At 44.0% G+C, this 13712-nt stretch overlaps 1 protein-coding gene across 1 annotated transcript in view; it reads left to right on the top strand.

Annotated features, from left to right (window-relative positions):
- The first annotated feature begins 9562 nt into the window (after nt 1-9562).
- LOC117509337 (interleukin-1 receptor accessory protein-like) overlaps nt 9563-13712 on the top strand; it is a 70910-nt gene continuing 66760 nt past the window's right edge. Inside the window, exon 1 of the mRNA XM_034168995.1 lies at nt 9563-9706. Within this exon, the coding sequence (XP_034024886.1) occupies nt 9705-9706 (2 nt within the window). The 5' untranslated portion in view covers nt 9563-9704. The remainder of the gene's footprint in view (nt 9707-13712) is intronic.

A 13712-nucleotide genomic window follows, 5' to 3' on the forward strand; every position in this document is an offset into this window, starting at 1 on the left:
ATGGCGGAGCCAGGGCCCCACCCTGGAGCCAGGCCTGGGGTTGGGGCTCGCGCGCGAGTGCCTGATGGTCGTGCCTTAGTCCATAGGGCCCGGCTGGGCTCAGCCCGAAAGAGCGACATGGGCCCGTCCTCTTGTTGGTTCACCACCTGCAGAGGGGGCCATGGGGGTTGGGTGCAGAGAGGATTGGGTGGCGGTCGAGGGCGGGTGGCCCGGTCCGTGCTCACAGCCCCTGGCTTTTGGGACGTGGAATGTCACCTCGCTAGGGGGGAAGGAGCCTGAGCTTGTGCGGGAGGTTGAGAGATACCGACTAGAGATAGTCGGGCTCACCTCCACGCACAGCTTGGGCTCTGGTACCCAAATCCTGGAGAGGGGCTGGACGCTTCATTTTTCTGGTGTTGCTCACGGGGAGAGGCGGAGAGCTGGGGTCGCATTGCTTATTGCTCCCCAGCTCAGTCGCCATGTGTTGGAGTTCACTCCGGTGAACGAGATGGTCGCGTCCCTACGCCTTCGGGTCGGGGACAGGTCTCTCACTGTTTTCTCGGCCTATGGGCCGAGCAGCAGTGCAGAATACCCGACCTTCCTGGAGTCCCTGGGAGGGGTACTAGATAGCGCTCCGACTGGGGACTCCATTGTTCTCCTGGGGGATTTCAGCGCCCACGTGGGCGGCGACAGTGAGACCTGGAGGGGGGTGATCGGGAAGCACGGCCTCCCTGATCTGAACCCGAGTGGTGTTCAGTTGTTGGACTTCTGTGCTAGTCACAGTTTGTCCATCACAAACACCATGTTCGAGCACAAGGGTGTCCATAAGTGCACGTGGCACCAGGACACCCTGAGCCGGAGGTCGATGATTGACTTTGTAGTCGTATCATCTGACCTTCGGCCACGTGTCTCAGACACTCGAATGAAGAGAGTTGTCGACCGATCACCACCTGGTGGTGAGTTGGATCCGCTGGGAGGGGAGTAAGCCGGTCAGACCTGGCAGGCCCAAACGTATTGTGAGGGTCTGCTGGGAACAACTGGTGGAACCCTCTGTCAGCGAGGTCTTCAACTCCCACCTCCGGGAGAGCTTCTCCCAGATCCCGTGGGAGGCTGGAGACATGGAGTCAGAGTGGACCATGTTCTCCACCTCCATTGTCGATGCGGCCACTCGTAGCTGTGGTCACAAAGTCTCTGGTGACTGTCGCCGCTGCAATCCCCGAACCCGGTGGTGGACACCAGAAGTAAGGGATGCCGTCAACCTGAAGAAGGAGTCCTACTTATCTTTGTTGGTAGGTGGGACCCCAGAGGCAGCTGTCCCTGTACGACCACAGCAAGAGCTTTGTTTGCATTGCCGGTAGTAAGTCAAACCTGTTTCCAAGGCACGTTGGCCTCCACCAGGGCTGCCCTTTGTCACCGGTTCTGTTCATTATTTTTATGGACAGAATTTCTAGGCGCAGCCAGGGTGTAGAGGGGGTCTGGTTTGGGAACCACAGAATCTCGTCTCTGCTGTTTGCGGATGATGTGGTTCTGTTGGCTTTGTCAAATCAGGACCTTCAGCGTTCACTGGGGCGGTTTGCAGCCGAGTGTGAAGCGTCCGGGATGAAAATCAGCACCTCCAAATCCGAGGCCATGGTTCTGGACTGGAAAAAGGTGCTTTGCCCTCTTCAGGTTGGTGGAGTGTCCTTGCCTCAAGTGGAGGAGTTTAAGTATCTCGGGGTCTTGTTCACGAGTGAGGGACGGATGGAGCGTGAGATCGATAGATAGATTGGTGCAGCATCTGCAGTGATGCGGTCGCTGTATCGGTCTGTCGTGGTGAAGAGAGAGCTGAGTAGGGGGGCAAAGCTCTTGATTTACCAATCGATCTATGTTCCGATCCTCACCTATGGTCATGAGATTTGGCTCATGGCCGAAAGAACGAGATTGCGAGTACAAGCGGCCGAGATGAGTTTCCTCCACAGGGTGGCTGGGCGCTCCCTTAGAGATAGGGTGAGGAGCTCGGTCACTCGGGAGGAGCTCGGAGTCGAGCCGCTGCTCCTCCACGTCGAAAGGAGTCAGTTGAGGTGGCTCGGGCATCTTTTCCGGATGCCCCCTGGACGTCTCGCTGGAGAGGTGTTCCGGGCACGTTCCATTGGGAGGAGGCCCCGGGGAAGACCCAGGACACACTGGAGGGACTACATCTCTCGGCTGGCTTGGGAACACCTTGTGGTTCCCCCGGAGAAGCTGGGGGAGGTGTGTGTGGATCGAGAGGTTTGGGTGGCTTTGCTTGAGCTGCTGCCCCCGCGACCCGAGTCCGGATAAAGCGGAAGAAAATGGATGGATGGATGGGTCTTACAGCGTGTTTTTTTTGTACATATATACATGGGTTACAGCGTTTTCTTTTTTAACGTCTTACAGCGTATTTTTTTTACATATATATGTTGTGTGGGCCGCTGAAGAGGAGGTACTGCTGGCCCACCACCACTAGAGGGCGCCCTGCCTGGAGTGCGGGCTCCAGGCACCGGAGGGCGCTGCCGCCTTACGGGAGCAGCCAGGATGACAGCTGTCATCTATCACTGGAGACAGCTGATCCCAATCACTGAGGAGGTATATCAGCAGGACGGCATCTCCACCTCATTTGCCGAGATATCGCTCTACCAAGGAGGTAACGAACTCAGCCAGCCCTTCATCATTTGTGAAAGGAACGTATTTGATAAGTATCCTAGTTACTAGACAGTGTTGTTTTCTGATTAGAGGTGGAGGTGGTGTTTTCCACCCCACGTGTTGTTGGGTGCAGCCGCACCCACGTCTGACTGTATCTGTTCCTCGCCAGCAGTACCGGATCCAACGAGCGGAGGCAGAGACCACCTGGGAGTTCGGGACTTGGCGGTTCCAGTATTCCCGGGGTTCGGTGGCAGAGGAAATCGGGTGGTTCCGGTTCGTCTTGGACAGACGTCTCCTATCGTCGAGCCTGCCCACACGACACCGTTGGAATTTAACTTGAGACCGAAATTGTGATTTGTTGTATTTGTTGTGCGTGTTCACAACAGTAAAGCCTTGTTATTTGACTTTCTTCATTGTCCGTTCATTTGCGCCCCCTGTTGTGGGTCCGTGTACTGACACTTTCCCAACAATATAAACGGGTTACAGCATTTTCTTTTTTAAATAAACGTCTTACAGCGTGTTTTTTTTTTTTTACATATATAAACGGGTTACAGCGTTTTCTTATTTAATAAACATCTTACAGCGTTTTTTTTTTTTTTACATATATAAACGGGTTACAGCATTTTCTTTTTTAAATAAACGTCTTACAGCGTGTTTTTTTTTTACATATATAAACGTTTACAGGGTTTTGTTTTTTAAAATAAATGTCTTACAGCGTGTTTTTTTTTTTTTTTTACATATATAAAAGGGTTACAGCGTTTTCTTTTTTAAATTAACGTCTTATGGGCCTTTCACACTGCATACTTCAGGTCAATCCGTCAACGCTTTCCAGTCCGTCAAGATGCGTTTTTAACGCATCTGATGCATCCGACGCAGGACGTCAGACACGTCGCTTCGGAAGCGGCAAGGGGGCGGAGATTGCTACGTCACACTCTGGTTGTTACCACAAACTGAAAAAAAGTTCAGCTATCACTTTCTTGAATTTGCGTCTCCTGAACTACAAAAAAGCTTTAAAAAACAGCAGTAGAACGATTCTCCCATCACCCTGCTGCGAGAAGCTTTTTTTCAGCTACTTTTCGGAGTCACGCCGACCGAGGGAAGACTGATGACTTAGTGGGATATCGATCGAACCACGACAGTGGGCTGACCCGCTTTGAGAAGCCGTCCTTCAAGCATCATCACTGGGCAGAGCGAGGCAGGCAGCCGGGGTGATGGAGCAAACCCACTCAGTCCGAAATCTCCCACTTTTTGGATATATGAGGTCTGTCCATAAAGTATCGTACCTTTTTAGTTTTTTTTAAACTATATGGATTTGATTCATATGTTTTCACGTCAGACAAGCTTGAACCCTTGTGCGCATGCGTGAGTTTTTCCACACCTGTCAGTGACGTCATTCGCCTGTGAGCACGCCTTGTGGAAGGAGTGGTCCCGCCCCGTCGTTGGATTTTCATTGTCTGGAAATGGCGGAATGATTTTGGTTTTTTTTCCATCAGAATTTTTTCAGAAGCTGTTAGAGACTGGCACCTGGAAACTATTCGAAAAATTTATCTGGCTTTCGGTGAAAATTTTACGGGCTTCACAGAGAATAAGGTCTGGTAGTACAGCTTTATGGACCCCTTTAAGGACGCTCAGCGCGCCGCACTCCGAGCTGCAATGACGCGGCACAAACCACCGGACCATTTCTAAGCTGATGGCTCTGTGGATACGAGACCATCGTGTGCTCTTTCTCTGGTTATCACAAGAGCTGGACATCAGCCATTTTCCGGCAGATTTCACTTTTAACAAGAGATTTTGTCATGGAAAGCCAAGCGGAGGCTTCGCGCGTCACGACCGATTCGCTTTGGAAGCGAGACAAAGCAACACCTCCGTTTCGGCGTGTCAGAGGACAAGTTTGGACATGTCTATCTCAGCTTTCAATGCTTACCAGTCCAGTAAGTATCAGTGAAATTGTGAAAAGCTGGACATGTCCTGCGTCAGTCACAGTCAGTCAGAGCTGCGTGTCGTCAGAGTGAGCTGCAAAAAGTTTGTACCTGAGTTTTCAGAGGTGGTGTTTGTAGTTGCCATCTGCCACGCCGGTGTTTGCCAACCCGGACAGTGGGAATACCACCTCAACCGGCAACTTAGCCCCGCGACTGGACAGCAACAACGTCCGAGGCCCAACGTGGTGAATTCACTGAGGCCGCGCGCTGCGTCATTAGAGCCGCGCGTCACGAGTGCCGCTTCCCCGAGGCCTCGTGCAGCCACCGCGGATCCATCAGCGCGGAAACACCGAGGCCGCGCGGCACCAGCGAAGTGCAGATCCATCCCGGTGACAAACAACGCAGGCTGTTAACATCGGCGATCGACAAGCTGCTCATAAGCCGACCATGGGGCCTAAGAAGGTTCTGACAGTGGAGGAAGGTGACGATATTAAAAAATCTCTGGACTTTTTATCAGAGGAGATTTCTGTTGTGAAGCAGCAACAGAAATCAATCATGGATCTGGTGGAGGAGGTGAAGGCATTACGGCTCCAGAATGCCGAGAAAGACCGGCATCTGGTGCAGCTGGAAAATAGAGTGGCTGAATTGGAGCAGTACACCAGAATTAACGACGTCATCATCACAGGTCTTCATATCAAACCACGGTCCTACGCACGGGCGGTAACAGATGAGAGCGGAGGGGAGCCCAGTGAACAGGAGGTCAGCTCTGTGGAAAACAGGTTGCTGATTTCCTCCTATCTAAAGGTATAGAAATGGATTTAAATAACATTGAAGCGTGCCACCCTCTGCCCCGGAGAAATGACGGTGATAAACGAACCGTCATCATGAGATTCATCAACAGAAAACACAAAACAGCACTGTTAAAACAAGGAAGAAAACTGAAAGGGACAAACGTATTCATCAATGAACATCTCACCAAACGGAATGCCGACATCGCCAGGAAAGCACGCTTCTTGAAGAAACAGGGAAAAATCCAGCACACATGGACTTCAAACTGTAAAATATTCATCAAACTGAACGGATCACCAGAACAAGCAAAAGTCATGGCAATAAGGAACATCGAGGAGCTGGACAAATATGAACAATAGTGTTTCTTAAAGCGAGGATCTGGACAGATATGACCAATAAGGTATGAGGACACAAACACATCACAACACCATGACACAGACCAGAGGAACCTATTCATCTACTACCTATTCATCTACATCTGGAGACAAGAAGGATATAACTCAAAGGATTGCTGATCATGGAAAAGTAGAACTGAGAACATTTAAATACACAGACCACAATGTACTGGACTTGGAGCACGATATAGACCCGGACAATAATTTCTTCTCAAATATCAATGACAGTTGTTGCTATTATACAGATGAACAGTTTAATCGGATCATTAAAACGGATAACAAATTATCAATAATCCATTTCAACAGCAGAAGTCTATATGCAAACTTTAACAACATTAAAGAATATTTAAGTCAGTTTAAAAAAATATTTAACATAATTGCTATATCAGAAACATGGATCAATGAAGATAAAGGAATGGATTTTGAACTGGATGGATATGAATTTAATTGTGTAAACAGAAAGAATAAGAGTGGAGGAGGAGTGGCTGTGTATGTGGATAAGAACATGGATTATAAAATAGTAGACAATATGACAACTGTGATTGATAACTTATTAGAATGTATAACTATTGAAATATGTGAAGAAAAAAGCAAAAATGTATTAGTCAGCTGTATATATAGAGCACCAGGATCTAGTATTGAAACATTCACTGACTGTATGGGAAAAATGTTCTCAAAAACTAATCAAAAAACTGTGTTCATTTGTGGTGACTTAAATATTGATCTGCTCAATCCAAATAAGCATAAAATAACAAATGAATTTATCAGTATAATGTACAGTATGAGTTTATATCCAAAAATCACCAGGCCAAGCAGAATTACATCCCATAGTGCCACCTTAATTGATAATATATTCAGCAATGATATTGAGAATAACACTGTGAGTGGATTATTAATCAATGACATTAGTGATCATCTACCAGTTTTCATCGTTTATAATAGAAACCATCGGCGGAATCAGCCAGAGGAGAAAATAAAATACAGGCGAGTGCGGACAGAGGAAAACATGAACACACTAAAGAAGGATTTACAGGAGCAAAACTGGGAAAAGGTATACAGTGAAAGTGATGTTGATAGTGCATATGAAACTTTTTACAAATATTTACATCATTATATGATAAAAATTGTCCAATTAAACAAGACTACAGAAAACAAAAAATCCAAGCTCGACCATGGATGACGAAAGGGTTACGAAATGCATGTAATAAGAAAAATACACTGTATAGAGAATTCATAAAACTAAAGACTAAAGAGGCAGAAAATAGATATAAGAAATACAAAAATAGATTAACTAATATTATACGGGTATGTAGGAAGGAATATTATAGTAACATATTATATAATAACAAAAACAATATTAAAGGAATATGGGATATATTAAATAGCATTATCAAAAATGGTAATAAAAAACAGAGTTACCCTCAGTATTTCATTGATAATAATGTCAAGAAGGAAAATAAGGATGAGGTAGTCAACGGTTTTAATAATTTTTTGTAAATATTGGACCAAGCTTGGCAGAAAAAATTCCCGATTCCCAACCTGAGGATTGGGATAATAATCTCATAGAAAGAAATCCCTGTTCAATGTTCCTCACAGCAGTGGATGGAAATGAAATTATAGACATTGTGAATAATTGTAAATATAAAACATCTACCGATTTAAATGAAATTGATATGGTGGTGGTAAAACAGGTCATTGAATGGATTGTAGAACCATTAACATACATCTGTAACTTATCATTTCAAACCGGTAAATTTCCCAATCAAATGAAAATAGCTAAGGTTGTGCCGCTGTATAAGACTGGGGATAGACACCACTTCACAAATTATAGACCTGTTTCTTTGCTTCCACAATTTTCCAAATTATTAGAAAAGTTATTCAATAATAGATTAGACAAATTCATAAATAAACATAAATTACTTACTGATAGTCAATATGGATTCAGAGCACATAGTTCAACATCACTTGCATTAATAGAATCAGTTGAGGAGATTACAAACGCCATAGACCACAAATTACATTCAGTTGGAATATTTATAGACCTTAAAAAGGCTTTTGATACAATCAATCATGACATATTAATCAGTAAACTTGAACAGTATGGGATTAGGGGGTTGGTGTTGCACTGGGTGAGAAGCTACTTAAGTAACAGAAAACAGTTTGTGAAGTTGGGGGAATATACATCATCATGCTTGGACAATGCTTGTGGCGTCCCACAGGGGTCAGTATTGGGTCCAAAACTGTTTCTAATTTATATAAATGATATTGTCAATGTTTCCAAAATATTAAAATTAGTATTATTTGCAGATGACACAAGCATTTTTTGTTCAGGGGGGGATTTGCAGGAGTTACTGAGGAGGATCAGTATAGAAATGGGAAAATTGAAAATATGGTTTGACAGAAATAAATTATCATTAAACTTAAGTAAAACAAAATACATGTTATTTGGCTATTGTAATACAGACATACAGGTTCAGTTACAAGTCGAGGGGGTAGATATTGAAAGGGTACATGAAAATAAGTTTCTGGGGGTGATAATAGATGATAAGATAAACTGGAAGACTCATAGAAAACATATACAAAGTAAACTGTCAAGAAGCATTTCAGTTCTAAACAAAGCGAAACATATTCTGGACCACAACTCACTCCGCATTCTTTACTGCTCACTGGTTTTACCATATTTACAGTACTGTGCAGAGGTATGGGGTAATACTTATAAAGGTACAACACAATCACTGTCAGTAATGCAGAAAAGAGCTATAAGAATTATTCATAATACTGGCTATAGAGATCATACAAATCCACTATTTTTACAATCCAAATTCTTAAAATTCACAGACTTGGTTCATTTTCAAACAGTACAAATTGTGTATAAAGCAATAAACAATTTACTTCCAGCAAATATTAAAAATATGTTTTTTAACAGATCAGGGGATTACAGTCTGAGGGGGAAATTTAATTTAAAGCATCAGTGGGCACGAACAACATTAAAAGGTTTCTGTATTTCTGTCTGTGGGGTGAGGATGTGGAACAGATTGGGAGTGGGGCTCAAGCAATATCCAAGCATGAACCAGTTCAAACAGCGGTACAAAAATATGGTTTTTTCTGGGTATAGGGAGGAGGAAGGGTAATGAGGGTTAGGGTGTTTTTGTTGTTTGCTTCGGCTTGTAAATATATAGTATTTTGTATGTAAGTAGGTATGTGTAGGTGTATATTTATGTTTGTGTATATATACGTGTATATATGTATATGTGTATATATGTGTATGTTGATGTGTATATGTATGTGTGTGTATATATATGTATATATATATATATTGATATCGGTTTAGGTGTGTAGGAATTTATGTGTATATGTGGCAAAGGGTATTACTGGTTGTGGGGAAGAAGGTGTAGAGATAAATAAGCTGATGCTTCACCCTACCCCTTTTCGGACATGTTGGGTACACAGTAGGAACTTTTTTGTTGTTGTCTTTACTGATCTATCTTGTAATTGTTGTTGTATCAAATGTTCAAAATAAACAGTTTTCATTCATTCATTCATTCAATATATCACTTTTATCTGGGAACTACTTTTTGCACAAGAATTCATCGAGCGTGTCGGCCGCGGGCGCGTACGAACACAGAAGACCCAGAAACTGGACAGTTGTTCGGCCAAAACGAGAGTCCACTTTTAGCTTGTCATAAGCTAAGCTAGTGGCGCTCGTCAGAGTGAGTGTGACCGCCACCACAGCGCCCTCTGGTGGTCATCACCCGTGTGAGTGCACGTTTGAGTATTAAATCTGCGATGACGTCGTGTTTGTAGGCGGAGCATGAAGCGGAACTGGGTTCCACTTCCTAAACTCAGGCGGACTTTTCTCTGTTGTCAGTTTGGATCAGATTCGGCTGGTTTGGACGGGATCAGCCTTCAAACGGTCCCGGGTCACACTGCAGCCTGCTGAGTCCACATCCCGTCGGTACCGTGTGGGTCGGAGCCCCTGTAGATGTGAGTCACGGTGCTGATAATCAATAATCATCTGTTGTTATCGAACTCTCACCGGAACTTAGTTTCAGGTTGTTGACTTTGTATTTATATGTGACTGTAACTCGCTGAGTTGTCCGTTCTACACACGGTTAACGGAGACGAGTTTTATCCGTGTCACTGTCGGACGGATATTTTCTCGCAGCCCGCGGAGGGGCTGTGATCGAAAACGCTTCTGTTTCTTCACACCAGGGAACACCATCTTACAGGCAACAAGCAGCATTTTGTTGTCTGCTTTCATCCATTACGGTGTTTTTTAAAGACGCCGCTGTTAAATGTGTCGAACATACGCCGCAATAGAGCCTTAAAAAGTGTAAAAAACGTAGTTTAGATGCACAAAACGTGTCATATACACGATCACGGTTGGGCGAACAGCCTTTGCCTCTTATTAATTAATATGTATATATTATATATCGCGGACATGAACGAACGAAGTTTTTACGACAGTCTTGTCCGGTTTGTGGCTTCGCGGCTCCCGCACGCGAATTTGCAAAACGTTTTTATTTTTTATTCATAACAACAAACAAAACTTACAGGCTTACAACAATTTCACATTAATCTGAGCAGCCATTTGTAAAAACAAAAAGAAACAATGCAAAAACAAACAGCTAACAACATTAAGATGCCACTGGAGTAAAAGACAAATCTACCATGTTGTCATAAAGCCATAAGGACTTCTTATTTTTACAGAGTCCTTAAGGGAAGACATTTGTTAAAAAAAACAACAAAAAAACACTAAAGGCAGATTTGTTATTTCCAAATTTACATTTATGTAAAAAGAATTTTGCCATGATAAGCAGGTTATTAATTGTAAACTCCATACATGTCAACCCCTTTGAGGGTCCACCTGTATAACCAAGTGAGAAAATCCATAAAATCAACACAAAATCCTTATAACCTCCAAATCGCACCAAAATCAGTTTTATTACAGTACACACAACCGCATCGTGGTATCACATAACTGGGGTTTTGTCCACATATCAATAACTAACACCAGGGATCTCCATGGGCTCTTTTATGGTGCAAGTCCTCCACAGCTGAATTCCTCCACATGTCTGTCTCAATGTGCCGAAAAAGTGCTGATGTCCACGTCTTTTCACAATTCCTGTGCTAGTCAGACGACGTCCCGGATAAAACACAGCGTCCAGTTTGGAAATGAACGGCACATTCCACTGTTACAGGAGTTTTTGTCATGGAAAGAGGAGCGGAGGCTTCACGCGTCGTGGCGGTGCTGCATGGCGCAAAGCAACGCCGTGATGAAGCCTCACGGGACATGTTCTGGCATGTCAAGGCACATCCACAATTTCTCGGATAATCACTCGATGGAAAAACCATCAACAGCTGTCTGAACACCATCTCAAAGCCGTCCTGTGAGACCAAAACGGAGGTGGTTTTGTTTCGCTCCAGTAGCGAATCCATCGTGACGCGCGAAGCCTCCACTTGGCTTTCCATGACAAAATCTCTTGTTAAAAGTGAAATCTGCCAGAAAATCGTTGATGTCCAGCTCTTGTGATAACCAGAGAAATGGCACACGATGGTCATGGATCCAGACAGCCAGCCGTTTAGAAATGAAATGGTCGTTCAGCCTGTCAATGGCGGCTTCGGAGCGCGGCGTGCCCCACAGCCGCTGGGGGCCGTCCTTAAAGAGACAGTAACACTCCTTATTCTCTACAAAGCCTGTAACATTTTCACCGAAAGCCAGATAAACTTTTCGAATGGTTTCCAGCTGCCAGTCTCTAACAGTTTCTGAAAAAATTCTGATGGAAAAAAAGCCCAAATCATTCCGCCATTTCCTGACAATGAAACGACGACGAGGGGGCTGGACCACTCCTCACTCAAAGCCTGCTCACAGGCAAATGACGCAACCGACAGGCGTGGAAAAACTCACACATGCGCACGAGGGTTCAAGCTTGTCTGACGCAATCACACGTGATTCAAATCCATATGGTTTTTGAAAAAAATAATAATGTCGGATACTTTTCTAATAGACCTCGTATTTTCATTAGTGACAGTCACTAATGAAAATACATTAATAAAATCATGAAAAATAAATCTAATATAATGAAAAACATAAAACATACCTCAGTTAGTTAGTTAGCGTTAGTTTCCCTCTGGCAGATCCCGAGCAGCCGGGAAAGCAGGCCGACTGGGTGACTGTGAGGAGGAAGCGTAGTCCTAAACAGAAGCCCCGTGTACACCGCCAACCCGTTCACATTTCTAACCGTTTTTCCCCACTCGACAACACACCCGCCGAGGATCAAACTCTGGTTATTGGCGACTCTGTTTTGAGAAATGTGAAGTTAGCGACACCAGCAACCATAGTCAATTGTCTTCTGGGGCCCAGAGCAGGCGACATTGAAGGAAATTTGAAACTGCTGGTTAAGGCTAAGTGTAAATTTGGTAAGATTGTAATTCACGTTGGCAGTAATGACACCCGGTTACGCCAATCGGAGGTCACTAAAATTAACATTGAATCGGTGTGTAACTTTGCAAAAACAATATCGGACTCTGTAGTTTTCACTGGGCCCCTCCCTAATCGGACCGGGAGTGACATGTTTAGCCGCATGTTCTCCTTGAATTGCTGGCTGTCTGAGTGGTGTCCAAAAAATGAGGTGGGCTTCATAGATAATTGGCAAAGCTTCTGGGGAAAACCTGGTCTTGTTAGGAGAGACGGCATCCATCCCACTTTGGATGGAGCAGCTCTCATTTCTAGAAATCTGGCCAATTTTCTTAAATCCTCCAAACCGTGACTATCCAGGGTTGGGACCAGGAAGCAGAGTTGTAGTCTTACACACCTCTCTGCAGCTTCTCTCCCCCTGCCATCCCCTCATTACCCCATCCCCGTAGAGACGGTTCCTGCTCCCAGACCACCAACAACGAGCAAAAATCTATTTAAGCATAAAAATTCAAAAAGAAAAAATAATATAGCACCTTCAACTGCACCACAGACTAAAACAGTTAAATGTGGTCTATTAAACATTAGGTCTCTCTCTTCTAAGTCCCTGTTAGTAAATGATATAATAATTGATCAACATATTGATTTATTCTGCCTTACAGAAACCTGGTTACAGCAGGATGAATATGTTAGTTTAATTGAGTCAACACCCCCGAGTCACACTGCCACAATGCTCGTAGCACGGGCCAAGGCGGAGGATTAGCAGCAATCTTCCATTCCAGCTTATTAATTAATCAAAGACCCAGACAGAGCTTTAATTCATTTGAAAGCTTGACTCTTAGTCTTGTCCATCCAAATTGGAAGTCCCAAAAACCAGTTTTATTTGTTATTATCTATCGTCCACCTGGTCGTTACTGTGAGTTTCTCTGTGAATTTTCAGACCTTTTGTCTGACTTAGTGCTTAGCTCAGATAAGATAATTATAGTGGGCGATTTTAACATCCACACAGATGCTGAGAATGACAGCCTCAGCACTGCATTTAATCTATTATTAGACTCAGTTGGCTTTGCTCAAAATGTAAATGAGTCCACCCACCACTTTAATCATATCTTAGATCTTGTTCTGACTTATGGTATGGAAATTGAAGACTTAACAGTATTCCCTGAAAACTCCCTTCTGTCTGATCATTTCTTAATAAAATTTACATTTACTCTGATGGACTACCCAGCAGTGGGGAATAAGTTTCATTACACTAGAAGTCTTTCAGAAAGCACTGTAACTAGGTTTAAGGATATGATTCCTTCTTTATGTTCTCTAATGTCATATACCAACACAGTGCAGAGTAGCTACCTAAACTCTGTAAGTGAGACAGAGTATCTCGTCAATAGTTTTACATCCTCATTGAACACAACTTTGGATGCTGTAGCTCCTCTGAAAAAGAGAGCTTTAAATCAGAAGTGCCTGACTCCGTGGTATAACTCACAAACTCGCAGCTTAAAGCAGATAACCCGTAAGTTGGAGAGGAAATGGCGTCTCACTAATTTAGAAGATCTTCACTTAGCCTGGAAAAAGAGT

This window comes from Thalassophryne amazonica, chromosome 4 (genome assembly GCF_902500255.1).
Source record: "Thalassophryne amazonica chromosome 4, fThaAma1.1, whole genome shotgun sequence".
Classification (NCBI taxonomy): Eukaryota; Metazoa; Chordata; class Actinopteri; order Batrachoidiformes; family Batrachoididae; genus Thalassophryne; species Thalassophryne amazonica.